General features: G+C 47.3%; 1 protein-coding gene across 6 annotated transcripts in view; it reads left to right on the forward strand.

Annotated features, from left to right (window-relative positions):
* The window catches only part of Tnik (TRAF2 and NCK interacting kinase), a 417,009-nt gene that overhangs the window by 292,478 nt on the left and 112,919 nt on the right, over positions 1-11,612 (forward strand). For all 6 annotated transcript variants that reach the window (XM_026782809.1, XM_026782806.1, XM_013347814.2 and 3 more), the window contains exons 8-9: positions 7,529-7,583; positions 9,394-9,472. In XM_026782809.1, the coding sequence (XP_026638610.1) occupies positions 7,529-7,583; positions 9,394-9,472 (134 nt within the window). The remainder of the gene's footprint in view (positions 1-7,528; positions 7,584-9,393; positions 9,473-11,612) is intronic.

Consider the following 11,612-nt stretch of genomic DNA (forward strand, 5'->3'; position numbering starts at 1 on the left):
TATTTTTAAAAGTTATTGTAAATTATATTTCAGTAGGATGGAATCTGACAGGTAACAGAGACACCCACTAAAGAAAGTTCTGTGTGGCCAGGCCCATATCCATTGGAATCAGACAGAGTAAAGACCTAATTCTCCATCCAGGGGAATACTATGCACTGCTTTAGCAATGAGGCACGAGAGTAGTGTGTGTTTGGTGCCCAAATGTGACAACCAAAGCATCTTCCTCTTACTGTAACCTCACTCCCACTCGCCTGATGTAGAAACACTGTACATGCACAGATACACAACGCACTACCCACGTGTATGAACACATACATGGACGTGCATGCACATCCATGGTTTGGGGATGCACAATCTGCAAATAGCCTAGAAAGATTGGAGCACATAGATGATGCATTCTTAATTCTTATTTTGCATGTCATTCTGCCCTGTTTTGATGTTTGTATATCAATAGAATTTGCTCTTTTAATTGAGCTAGTGAGGTGATAAATGTCCAAGAAAGTGCCTCACACACACACACATACACGCTTCGTGGGTCCCTTCCTTTGGGCCTGACTTTTGCTGGCACTACTTGTCATTCTAGAGACTTGTCCCCCATCAGTGGCAGGTCTGCAGGTGCAGGTGCTTTTGCTCAGCTCCTTTAGTGTTCCAGGCATGGATTTTATTAGGCAAGGTGGAAATGTTCCTTTGAACATGAGGGTCAGCTGGAAATCAGGTGAGTAGCAGTCTGGAGGGAGAATCTTGACAGCAGGTGCTAACGAGAACACAGTTTGTAGGTTGCCCCGCAAGTGGGGCAATTCCAATTGTAGACATGTCCTGCATCCTGTGTACTATGCTCCACACAGGGCTCCTTCCGAGTTCACTCAGACAGAAGACACCGTGTAGTGCCACCAGGTGGGATTGTCTCAGCAATCCCAGCTGGTCTACTTCCTTCAGGCACAGCACCAGTCCCATGGACGATGAATCTCCCGACAGTTTCCTTTGTGCCAGAGAGCAAGTGTAGGTAGGCAGGGATGGAGGTGCCTGTGTTGCCTTTGTTTTCTCTGTGAAAAGGGAATGTGAACGTGAAATGTCCAGAGCTGCAGCTGCCTGGACATTCTCCCTGACCCTTACTTCAGTTCTGTTTGGTATATAGGTACATATCAGTTATATATTCTGAGGTTGAAAAACCAATTTATGGTGGTATTATCACACACACACACACACACACACATACACACACACGCGCGCGTATGTATCCAGATGAAAGACTATTGTCATGTCTTTGAGGCATTGTAGAACCCAGCTAGCTGTGCTCTTTGCCAGGCTGTCCCACCACGTTATGGTATCACAACCTATGATATTATATTTATAAAGGTATCACATAGTGTCTGGCATATGGTAAGAAGTGCTATAGGACAGCTTTGTGCTCACGTATCTCATGAAAGCCTGATTTTTGTGGCCATTTTTTGATCCAATGAAACAAGCAGTTTCATGCAGCTCAGTCTCTGGGCATTGCCCATCTCTCGGTGCCTCCTGTTGATTTAGAACTCACATCACCAAAGCCCTAACCAGATTAAGCTGATCTCTATAGCAACCACACACATGCATATGAGTTCTTTATTCCCAATTGAAATATTTTTAAAAGAACAGACAAATCGCAAGTATGTTTCCAAATGCAAGACTGTTTCCATGTCTGTGGAGCATTGTACAACCAGCTGGTTGTGCTCCTTATCAAGCTATTGTCTGTCTGTCTAGACCACCATGCTGTCCCTACTTTGACATACTTGGACCATTCCCATTTCTGTTTGTCCATCTGATATCTGATCAGGTAAGCCAGTAGGGGGCCACAGAGAGAGACTACAAAGATGCTGGAAGACAGGCAATGCCCAGTCTGCTTCCTCTGGGCTCCCGGTTTCTGCCTGGCCTGCCTTACGCCACTGGGCTGTGCAGCTCATTGCCTTCTCACTTGGCTCGGGTATACCGACTGAACTGTCAGTTGGCCAAAGTTGACTCCCAAAAGGCTGTCTGCTGCTTGTTGTGCACTGTGCCCTGTTAGGACCGTGGAGCATATCAACTTGTTGAATTCTTCTATCAACCCTGCAAGCTATGCATTCCCTTCACGTTGTAGCTGAGAAATGGTCTCCAGGCTGTTACTGCCTTTGTCTTGTCACCAAGTGACCGGTGCTGTATCTGAGCTAGGTTCATGGCTGCAGTAGAGCACACTAGACGTCTAGCTACCCATTCCTCTCCTTGCGTGGCAGAGCCAGGTCCGTGGCTGCAGTAGAGCACACTAGGCTTCTAGCTATGCCATTCCTCTCCTTGCATGGCAGTTTTAGGGTATGGATGCTTTCTTCCACTGAGCTGGGAAGCCCAGATAAGGAAGAATGTTCTTTTGTTTTGTGCAAGTTACTGTGTGTCAACTGTCCCCAGGCCTCAGCCAGAAACTGTACCTTGTGTCTGCCTTCTCAGAGGCACTTGGATTTGTCTTTGTTCTGTTTGTAATGTGCACAGGGACAGGCTATTAATCATGCTGCAGGCCAGGCGGCACAGCATCGCTGGAATAATGAATTGCCCAACGCCTGCCCAAACGAGTCACACCGTGGTCACGAAGGAGACTTATCTCTGCCTTGCTCTCCTATTGTGCTCTCTTCCCTGCTCATCTCCAGCGCTCTGTCTTGCTAGTGGTAGTGTGAGCATTTCCCCCTTTATTTAAGTTCTGAAGTGTCTTTGGATCCACTAAGTTATCTAAAGCTTAAACAGGGCCTGTCAGGGATATTTAGAACCTCCAACACAGGCAGTTAAGCAAAGCTTACAAGCAGCTTTGGGTCTATATGATCAAGAAATTAAGAATATAACTATCTCTCTTTTAAAAATAGAATAACTCGCCGGGTGGTGGTGGCGCACACCTTTAATCCCAGCACTCTGGAGGCAGAGGCAGGTGGATCTCTGTGAGTTCGAGACCAGCCTGGTCTACAGAGCTAGTTCCAGGACAGGCTCCAAAGCCACAGAGAAACCCTGTCTCGAAAAACCAAAAAAAAAAAAAAAGGAATAACTCCAGTACAAAACGATACTCACCAAGCAGTAGTCAAGTGACTGGCCTGGCCAAGTGACTAGACAAGGAAAGGTACACAGGCTGTTTGGATGGGATGACAGGGGCTCTGATGTGAACAGGAAGGCTAACAAAGAGGGACATCTTTTCTTTACTGACCATCCCTTCTTCCTGTGGGACAATTCAAGGAAGGCATAGCAGGTGAGACTTCCCATTTTCCTACAGTCAAGCTCTTTCTCTTCATATTTTCTCCTACTATTACTGTATATATACATGCATATATATGTACACATGCTACATATACATACATGAAAACCTGTGCATAATATAAATGTGTATACATGCATACACATATACACAGCTATAAACACACACACATATACATATACACACATATGATCATGATCATTTGCAAATATCTTTGCCTGGAATCATCTGGAGTCATGCTGTCCAGAGCTGATGTGATGAGCATAGCTTCAGAAACTCTGCCTGCCACCTTTCTGCCCTGGTGTCATTCATCAGTTGGCAATGACCTCAGGCTGCAAGATGGGTACTGTAACTCTAGACACCATGTTTGTATTTAAGGCATGAAGAAGTGGAAAGGAGCTTGTAGGACACCACCAGCTGTATTAGCTCCCTATCTTGGGAAAGCACAAACTCCCAGGCTTCTTTGTGTATACTTCATGGGTTATAGCTCTGGCCACAAATGTAACCCACTGCTGGGGTGCCAGGATACACAAGTGCAGCTTTGGGGTACCATGAAATGGAGGTGACAGTGGGAGTGGGATTCAGATTAGCCAACAAGTGATGCATGCCAGAAGTGCATGGAAGAAAACCATGACAACCAAACTGGGAGGCCGTGGACCCTCACCCAGCAGTGCAGGCAAGGAAAATCCATATGCTTGAGCCCCGTTGTGCAACAAATTTTGTGCTAGGCAGCGTTCCTGAAAACATGCATGCCACCAGCACCGCCTGTGCCGTTGAGAAAGCTAAGCTGGGCAGCATTCTGCAAGTCACTAAATCAGGAACATGGAATCAAGTCTGGCGGTGTCTGCTTTTGAAACTCGTTCTCTCTACCAACCTACATCTCCTCTAGGAAGCTAAGGCTAGCTTTGCAGCATAGGAATGGGACGTCACTGAATCTCTGCTCCTTTGTTTCTCCAACACCTCACTCACTTGTGGACAGAGTAAGAGTCAGGGACAATTATTTGTGGGTTGCTGACTTAAAGATGAATTCTCTAGACCTGGCATTGTGATAACAGAGGCAGCTCCATTTTCTATATTTACTCAGTGATCTGGGGGAAGGAGGTCTGTGAAGACAGCAGGCAGCCTGGACCATGGCTCCTTGTCTGTTCATTCATCACATCTATAAATAGAGTTTACTATGTACCATACTGTCCAGTCAACAAAACAAAGACCAACAAAACACCGGCTTATTGCCCCTCCCTCCCTCTTCTCTCTCTTTCCCTCCCTCTCTCCAACTCCCTCCTTCTCCATCTCTCTCCCTCTCCCTGTCCCCACCCTGAGTGTGTGTGTGCATTATGTGTTGAGGCAAAGGGCATATAAAATACAGACTGCATTAAACTAGTGATGTGTCAATAGACAGGATGGTGATGGCCATCACCTGTGTGAGCGGCTAACACGAGAAAAGCCAGTGTTTGGCACAGCAGAAGGAAGCTGCCGGGATCCAGACTTCCCCGAGGGTGGAGGGAGAAAAGAGAGGCCAGCTTGCGCATCCCCATGGGTCTGTCCTCTTTGCCACCTCTCCTCCATGAGAGAAAGTTTGAACAGAAACTCAGAAACAGAAGTGAGCCTGGCTGCGCTGTAATTTTTCTCTCTCTGAAGGTTGGCCTGGAGCCCTCTCAGCTCGGTGCCAAGATTTCTTTTCAAATGTGTGAACTGTCACACAGCACAGAGCACCCTGGGCCTGAAGGCCATTCCAGTCCACCCCTACCCTGGCAGTTAGCAGCAGAGATGCTCCAGAGATGCTCTGTTCCGAGGCTTTTGGGAAACGGCTGGAGAAAATAGCAAGTCCTGAGGACACTGGAGTACTATTAGAACAGCACAGGGACCTTTGATGCTGACCCCCCACTTCCAGCTCGTCTCCGTGTCCTGTCTGACACCACCCATACAGGGAGTGTCTTGATGTTCTCTCCGGTTCCAAAGCCACTCTGTGCGCCAACTGTAAAGCCAGATACAAGAGAGCCATGTTCTCATCTTTGTCGCGTTACACGCCTGAGCCAACACAAGAAACGGTCATTTGCTGGAACACGCACATTCTGAGCGTGTTTATATCATCTAGAGCTCTGGAAGAAACCCAGAAAAGGAACAGAGAGCGAGGACAGCAGTTGACTCCCCGCACTGCTGTGTTGGCCCAGCACCTCAGTGTCCCCACTGCTACCTGCTCTAAGGGGACTGCACTCTGGGAGGTAGGCGAGGCACCCAGTATATGCCTTTGTATATCTTAAGGAACTCTGCTCATATACTGAGCAGGCTGCCTGCCAGTCACAGGCTACCGAGAAATTCAGTGTGAGGGAATGACTCAGCATGTAGTCCATGACTGCCTTCCAATTATACCCTCCCCGCCACACACACACCTTCTTGTGCCCTTGACATTTGTTTGATGGGGATAGCAAGGAAGCTTCACTTTGATATTTATAATTTGAGTGCAAAGGAGAATTACAAGGGAGAATTTTGAATAATGTACATAAAACCCCTAAAACCCTGGGAGTGTGATGGCGGATGATATCAGAATGCAATCCCTGGACCTTAGGTGTTTTTCCCCATCAGCTGAGAGGAGGGAGCAGCAAGCATCCTTCTGGGCTTGTTTCATGGTGTTTCCTCTTTGTCTTGTTGACATTGGTCATGACATACTTAGAGATCACCACACATGAATAGAGAGACATAGAGATTCCTTCCAGTAAAGTGGGAAGCCCTGGCCATGGAAAACTCTGACTAGAACATGACTGTCAGCCAAATGTAAGAAGGCAAGGTAGAAGCACTCAGGAGGCAGAGGCAGGCAGATCTATGTGAGTTCGAGGCCAGCCTGGTCTACAAGAGCTAGTTCCGGGATAGGCTTCAAAGCTACAGAGAAACCCTGTCTTCAAAAACAAAAAAGAAGGCAGTTAGAGCTGAAGACCTGTCCTCCATGGCAGTCTATAAATGAGCGAGAGAGCCTGTACTGAAATGCACGTGAAGTCCCCCCTCAGAGCCTCCCATCCTCGTCCTGTTGTTGTAACTGCTATATTGTTGTGCACTGGACACGTTGAATGTGACTAATACCTAATAAATGGTTCGGCAGTTCTGAGTTTATTTAGAAAGCATAAAAACTTGTCCCCAAGGCTTAGACACCAGGGTTTGCAACCATTTTCTGTAGAGTAGCCCAAACTGGACGCACTCCAAATATCTCTCAGCAAGTGCGTCAGACTCCAGTACATCCGCTTAGTAGAATACTACTAAAATGACAAAAAGACACAAATATCAAAATATGATGCACAGGAGGGCCTTCCAAAATGTTTCATGAGTGAAAAAAAAAAAAACAGATGCAAAGGGCCACCTACTTTTTTTTTATGAAATTTGAAAGATGTAATCTACAGTGACGGAAAGAGAGCCCGGAAAGAAGGGGAAACCCACAAGGGGAGAGTGCAGTCTTCTGGGGGTTATGTGTTTTTTTTTATTAATTAATAAAATGGTAACATTTATTCTTTTAATTCATTAACTTATAAAAGTAAAATGCATGCTAAATAGAGAAGGGGAAAAAAGAAAAAGTCACAATCCACAACCGTACTTAAACAATCAACATTTCATACTTCGGATCCTTCCTAGTGTGCTGGTTGATAAACCAATGCACAGATGCACAAAAGCATCCTGGAAGGGACTCCCGGGAAAATGGTGGTGAAGATGTCCACATTCTGTACATGGCAGAGTCGCAGGAGTGCCACACCTTAGCGGGTGGTATCTTCATACATGTGCAGTGTACTATGTAACAGCTATAGCCCAATAAAAGCATTGAAAGAAAATACTGTGTCTGAGACAGAGAGCAGATGGGAGGGGGAACCTATCTGGGAGGAGGGAGGGGACTAACGAGTGTGGAAGGGGAAGAGAGGAGGCTGGAAGAGAGATGGGAGGAAAGTAGATGCTAGGCAGATGTAATAGCATCGTGAAACCCTTATTTTACGCAAGTTAAAAAACTGGAAACAGCAAAATATCCTATGCCTCCACTGACATGTAAGTCTCAGTAATAAATTAACTTTAAAAGCCCTTATATTTTTTTTCATACGTTTATTGGGAACATACCATATGCCAGGCACCAGGAAAAATACGTGCAGAGAAGGGCGAGCGTGACTCCTCCGGCTCTGCAGCCGGGTGGGAGAAATAGGTTTGTAAACAGACAATGGATTGACTTCCCCACAGGCAGTTCTGAAGTCATTACCAGGTTTAACCAAATTGTCCTCTGTTAATTGAATTTGTGTGTATCTGTGCTTTCTTGTTTTACAGAGTGACTTGTGGTCTTTGGGAATCACCGCCATCGAGATGGCAGAAGGTGCACCCCGTAAGTTCCTTCCCTGGGTAAAATTTGCTGCTGGGTGGTCCTGCGGGTCCTGCAGGCTCCTTGCCAGGGCTGCGGTTGGACTCCTTCTGCTCCACTGAGCCTGGCATGGGTCTGCTGTGGCATATTTAAGGAGCAGGAGGATCTTAAATCAGCCAGGATGTCTGTTCGTTTCAGAGCAGCGTGGTTTTGCTAGAAAAAAGAACGCTAACCTGGGCGAGTCTTTTTGCCTTACCCACTTACTGTGGGGCTCACTCCTGAGGCACTCTGCCTCACACAGAACTTGGCGCAACCACAGACAATGTCAGCTCCCATGTACAGAGCTCCAAAGCTCAATTCCTAGGCTCAGCTTTCACAAGCACCTGGACTCAGAGTCTGTGCCTCTTCTGGAAATATTAGGATTTAGGATTAAAGATGTCCCTGCCCTTATAGGAGCAGTGTCCCAGATGCTTGCAATCTTGAGAACCTCCCTAGTCCCTTGGAACTTTGCGCTAGCACCAAAGAAGACCTCTGGAAGCTGTTGCAGTGGTGGGGGATTGAGGCTGTACCTCCCAGAACTCCCTGACTGTCCCTGTCAGTGCCAACCTTAGTAGACACCAACACACCCTTTCCTGGAAGACATGGGTTCACTTTGCAGGCAGCTGTGATTCAAGCAACCCCCTAATACCTAGCTGTCCCTGCCTGGGACTACAGGACACCTAGGAGCCACCTTCCCTCCTCCACCCTGGCTAGGATTGCATCATTATAGCAGGACTCATTGCTGGCCCCTGCTCCATCACCCAGGAGTGTCCTTGCATGAGCATTCCCAGGCCTTCACACCTTCTCATCCACCCCTCGCAGGGCTGAAAAGACCTGCAAAGACATTCGTGGCCGCTCATTCTTAGACTCAGGGCTCTCGGAGTCCTCCCTGCCCTCTTATTTTCCTTAAGTTCCTTGAATCCATGTGCGGCGTGATTGACTTGGAGTGTTTGTTGACAAAATTTTCTTTGCTCACGATGACATTTGTGAGTCGCCAAATTTCAGATACCACACTCTTAAAACTGTGTTATCATTCTGAGTGGTAGACAAGACTAAAAATAAACTACCCGCAGACTCCTCTGGCATCGAGGGAGCATATATTCTCAATCTTGGTACCAAAAAAAAAAAATGTATTCTCACTGTTAGAAAGTAAGCAATAGGATATGTGGATTGAAATTAGAATGTAGAGTGTGTTCAGGATATTGTGTTTATGAACTGACTTCATCCCATGGTCATCCTGGGGCTGGAGGGTTTCAAACTCAAGGCACCCCATGCAATCTGAATGCTGTCGGGACATTTGGTGTCCTGGCAGGGTACCAAGGGCCTAGAAATGTACGTAGATAGCAGTGCTTGCATGAACCTCCAATAGGGAGATAGGGCTGTGGCTATGGATGTCTTGATGCCTCATAGATTATAGCTTAGGCTTTTGTTGAAGAAAATTACCTCAGCCACGCCAATCATAGCTGACATCTGCTGCTGTTGATTTTGAATGGCAGCTGGCTACCTACAGCAGAGATGGCTAATGTTTGGCCCTTTAGCTTATTTTCCTTATGACATGAAGTCATGGTTACTAGGATTGTTAGTATCTGCTTGAAATGGGCATTTTATGATATTCATCTAATTAGACACTAGCCCTTTGAAAAGCTTGCCCAACAGAGGTGTCTGGGCATCTGACCCCTTCCTGGCAGGTGCCTTATGGACACTGAACACTTGTGCAGTGTTTTGTGCACAGCCAAGATGGTAGCGTGGATTTGGCCTCTGACTGGCTCTGGTTCTTGTTTTCGGTCTCCCACAGCCCTCTGTGACATGCATCCTATGAGAGCCCTCTTCCTCATCCCCCGGAACCCAGCACCTCGCCTCAAGTCTAAGAAGTGGTGAGTTTGCCCCCCAGTAGTTTGCAGATATGAGGACAAAGCTTTCTTGTGCTCCTTCCTTTGTGTGTGAGTGTGTGTGTGTGTGTGTGTGTGTGTGAACATGCGTCTGCAGGTGCACATATGTGCTTGAGTGCAGAGGCCATGGGTTGACCTCAATTATCATTCACAGTGGCTTCCTTACCTTAGTTTTATAGAAAGGGTGTTTCATTACACAGAGGTCACCACTTTGCCTGGACTGGCTGGCCAGTGAGTCCCAGCAATCCCCCTGGCTCAGGTTCCATAACACTGAGGTTACAGACACATGCTACTGTACTATGTGTGTGCTGGGGATCTGAACTCGGGTCCTTGTGCTTGCAGGACAAGCACCATACTGACTTAGCCATGTGCTCAGCCTCTCTGAGATCTTTTGAATTACCTCGGATTCCTCTCTAGGTCCTTCCGGGTGGATTAAAAGGATGCATACCTCAGCTTGCAGTTGACATTCTGCATGCTACCATTCATCTTGGACTAGCAGCTTCATTACCTGCTGTCGGTACAGCACATTGTTAACCCTATCCTCAAGGCAAAGAGCCATTAGCCAAAATGAAGCCCAAGTAATGGCATGCAAACGCCATGATTTATGACCACAGTGTGTTTTCCTGACTACATGGCACTTTTCATCAGAGATGTGATGATTTAGAGTCAGCGCAATAGATTGACTGACTTCTAGTCCTCAAGACAGTGGTTCCCCGCACACCCACACAGACCCACTAATGGTCCATGCAATGTCTCTGGCATGGGAAATTGTGGGTCTTTGTGGGGTTTTTTTTAGTCTCTTTCTCTCTGTGACAGGGCATGCTGGCTTCCTATTTTGGGGAGAGCAGTATAACCTTTGTTCTTAGTAAGCTTGTCCTGAGATGAAGGTGACTTGTTCTAAAGACCTACCACATGCACAGTGTCACGAGGGGGCATGATGGGAATGTGGATGGTGAACGATCCGGTGAGGTCTGAAAATGGAGTCCTCGGGTTAAGCCAGGTATGAGCTGTCACTTCGGTGTGTAGTCTTTACGTCTTATTATTCTGTAACAAAAAATCTGATGTTCCCCTTCCCCTGCTACAGAAGTGGCATGGCCTCCTTTTACATTCTTTCATCTCTGGTTCTTCTTGTCTTGGAGTTAATCCCTGCCCACCTGTGACCTCCTACTATTCTCCCCCCTAGATTTAAGTCCTGGGCAGTTCAACTGAAAAGGAACAAGTCATTTGGCCCTTTTCATATGACTTGAGGCTCAGGCCCTTGACTGGCGTCCTTGTGTTTCCCACCCACGGGCACACACCCACCACATAGAGCAGGCTTAATTAGTACCAATCAGCTGGTAATGACATAGCAACCCCAGCTGAATGGAGGAAAGGCACACTACAGAGAGAGGGGAAGGAAACAGAAAAGCCACCAGCAATGATAGTCTCTAAGTCGCCAGACCGGCAAGGGGAGTGTGAGTTGCTATTGGTAACCGAAGGCAAAGCTTTTCTGCTCTCCTTCCTCTCAGAGGGTCACCGTGGTACCAGACGTGTTCTTTCCCCAGCAACAGCCTTTCATTGGGCACCATGAAGAGCACAAGAGGGCCCTTCCTCTCTCTGCTGAGATTTCTTCTCTCTTCTCCCTGGATCCCACTCCCGGAGAGGGGAGCCAGCTCAGTTCCCTCCCCTGGAAGCAACAGTGACATAGCAAAGCCTGCTGCCTGCCAGATTTCTGCTTGGAGTGTGCCAAGCTCCCTAGGAGAGCCTGCTGTATGGCAGGGGTATTACTTCCTGTCCCCTGTCGCTAAGCCTCCTCCTCTTTCTTCACTGTTCTGGGGAGATATTTTGAGCTCACCCGCAGAGGAACAAGCTGGCCATCCAGAGGCATGTCACCAAAGGGGCTGCATCTAGCCCTGCATCATTTCCGGGACAAAACTCCTGACAAAGCCCACAATTAGAGAAGTGACACAGTCTGTCACGAGGGGAAATTAAGGCAGTGGGGGTGTGAAACAGTTGTCACAGTATGTCCACAGTCAAGAGCCAGAGAGAGGTGAGTGCTGATGTTCAGGTGTGCTCCTCCTTCCTCTTCATTAAGACAGAGACAATCCGTGCACAGTGCTGCCCACATTCAAGACAGATCTTCCCC

The sequence above is a fragment of the Microtus ochrogaster genome, chromosome 1, assembly GCF_000317375.1.
Source record: "Microtus ochrogaster isolate Prairie Vole_2 chromosome 1, MicOch1.0, whole genome shotgun sequence".
Taxonomy (NCBI): Eukaryota; Metazoa; Chordata; class Mammalia; order Rodentia; family Cricetidae; genus Microtus; species Microtus ochrogaster.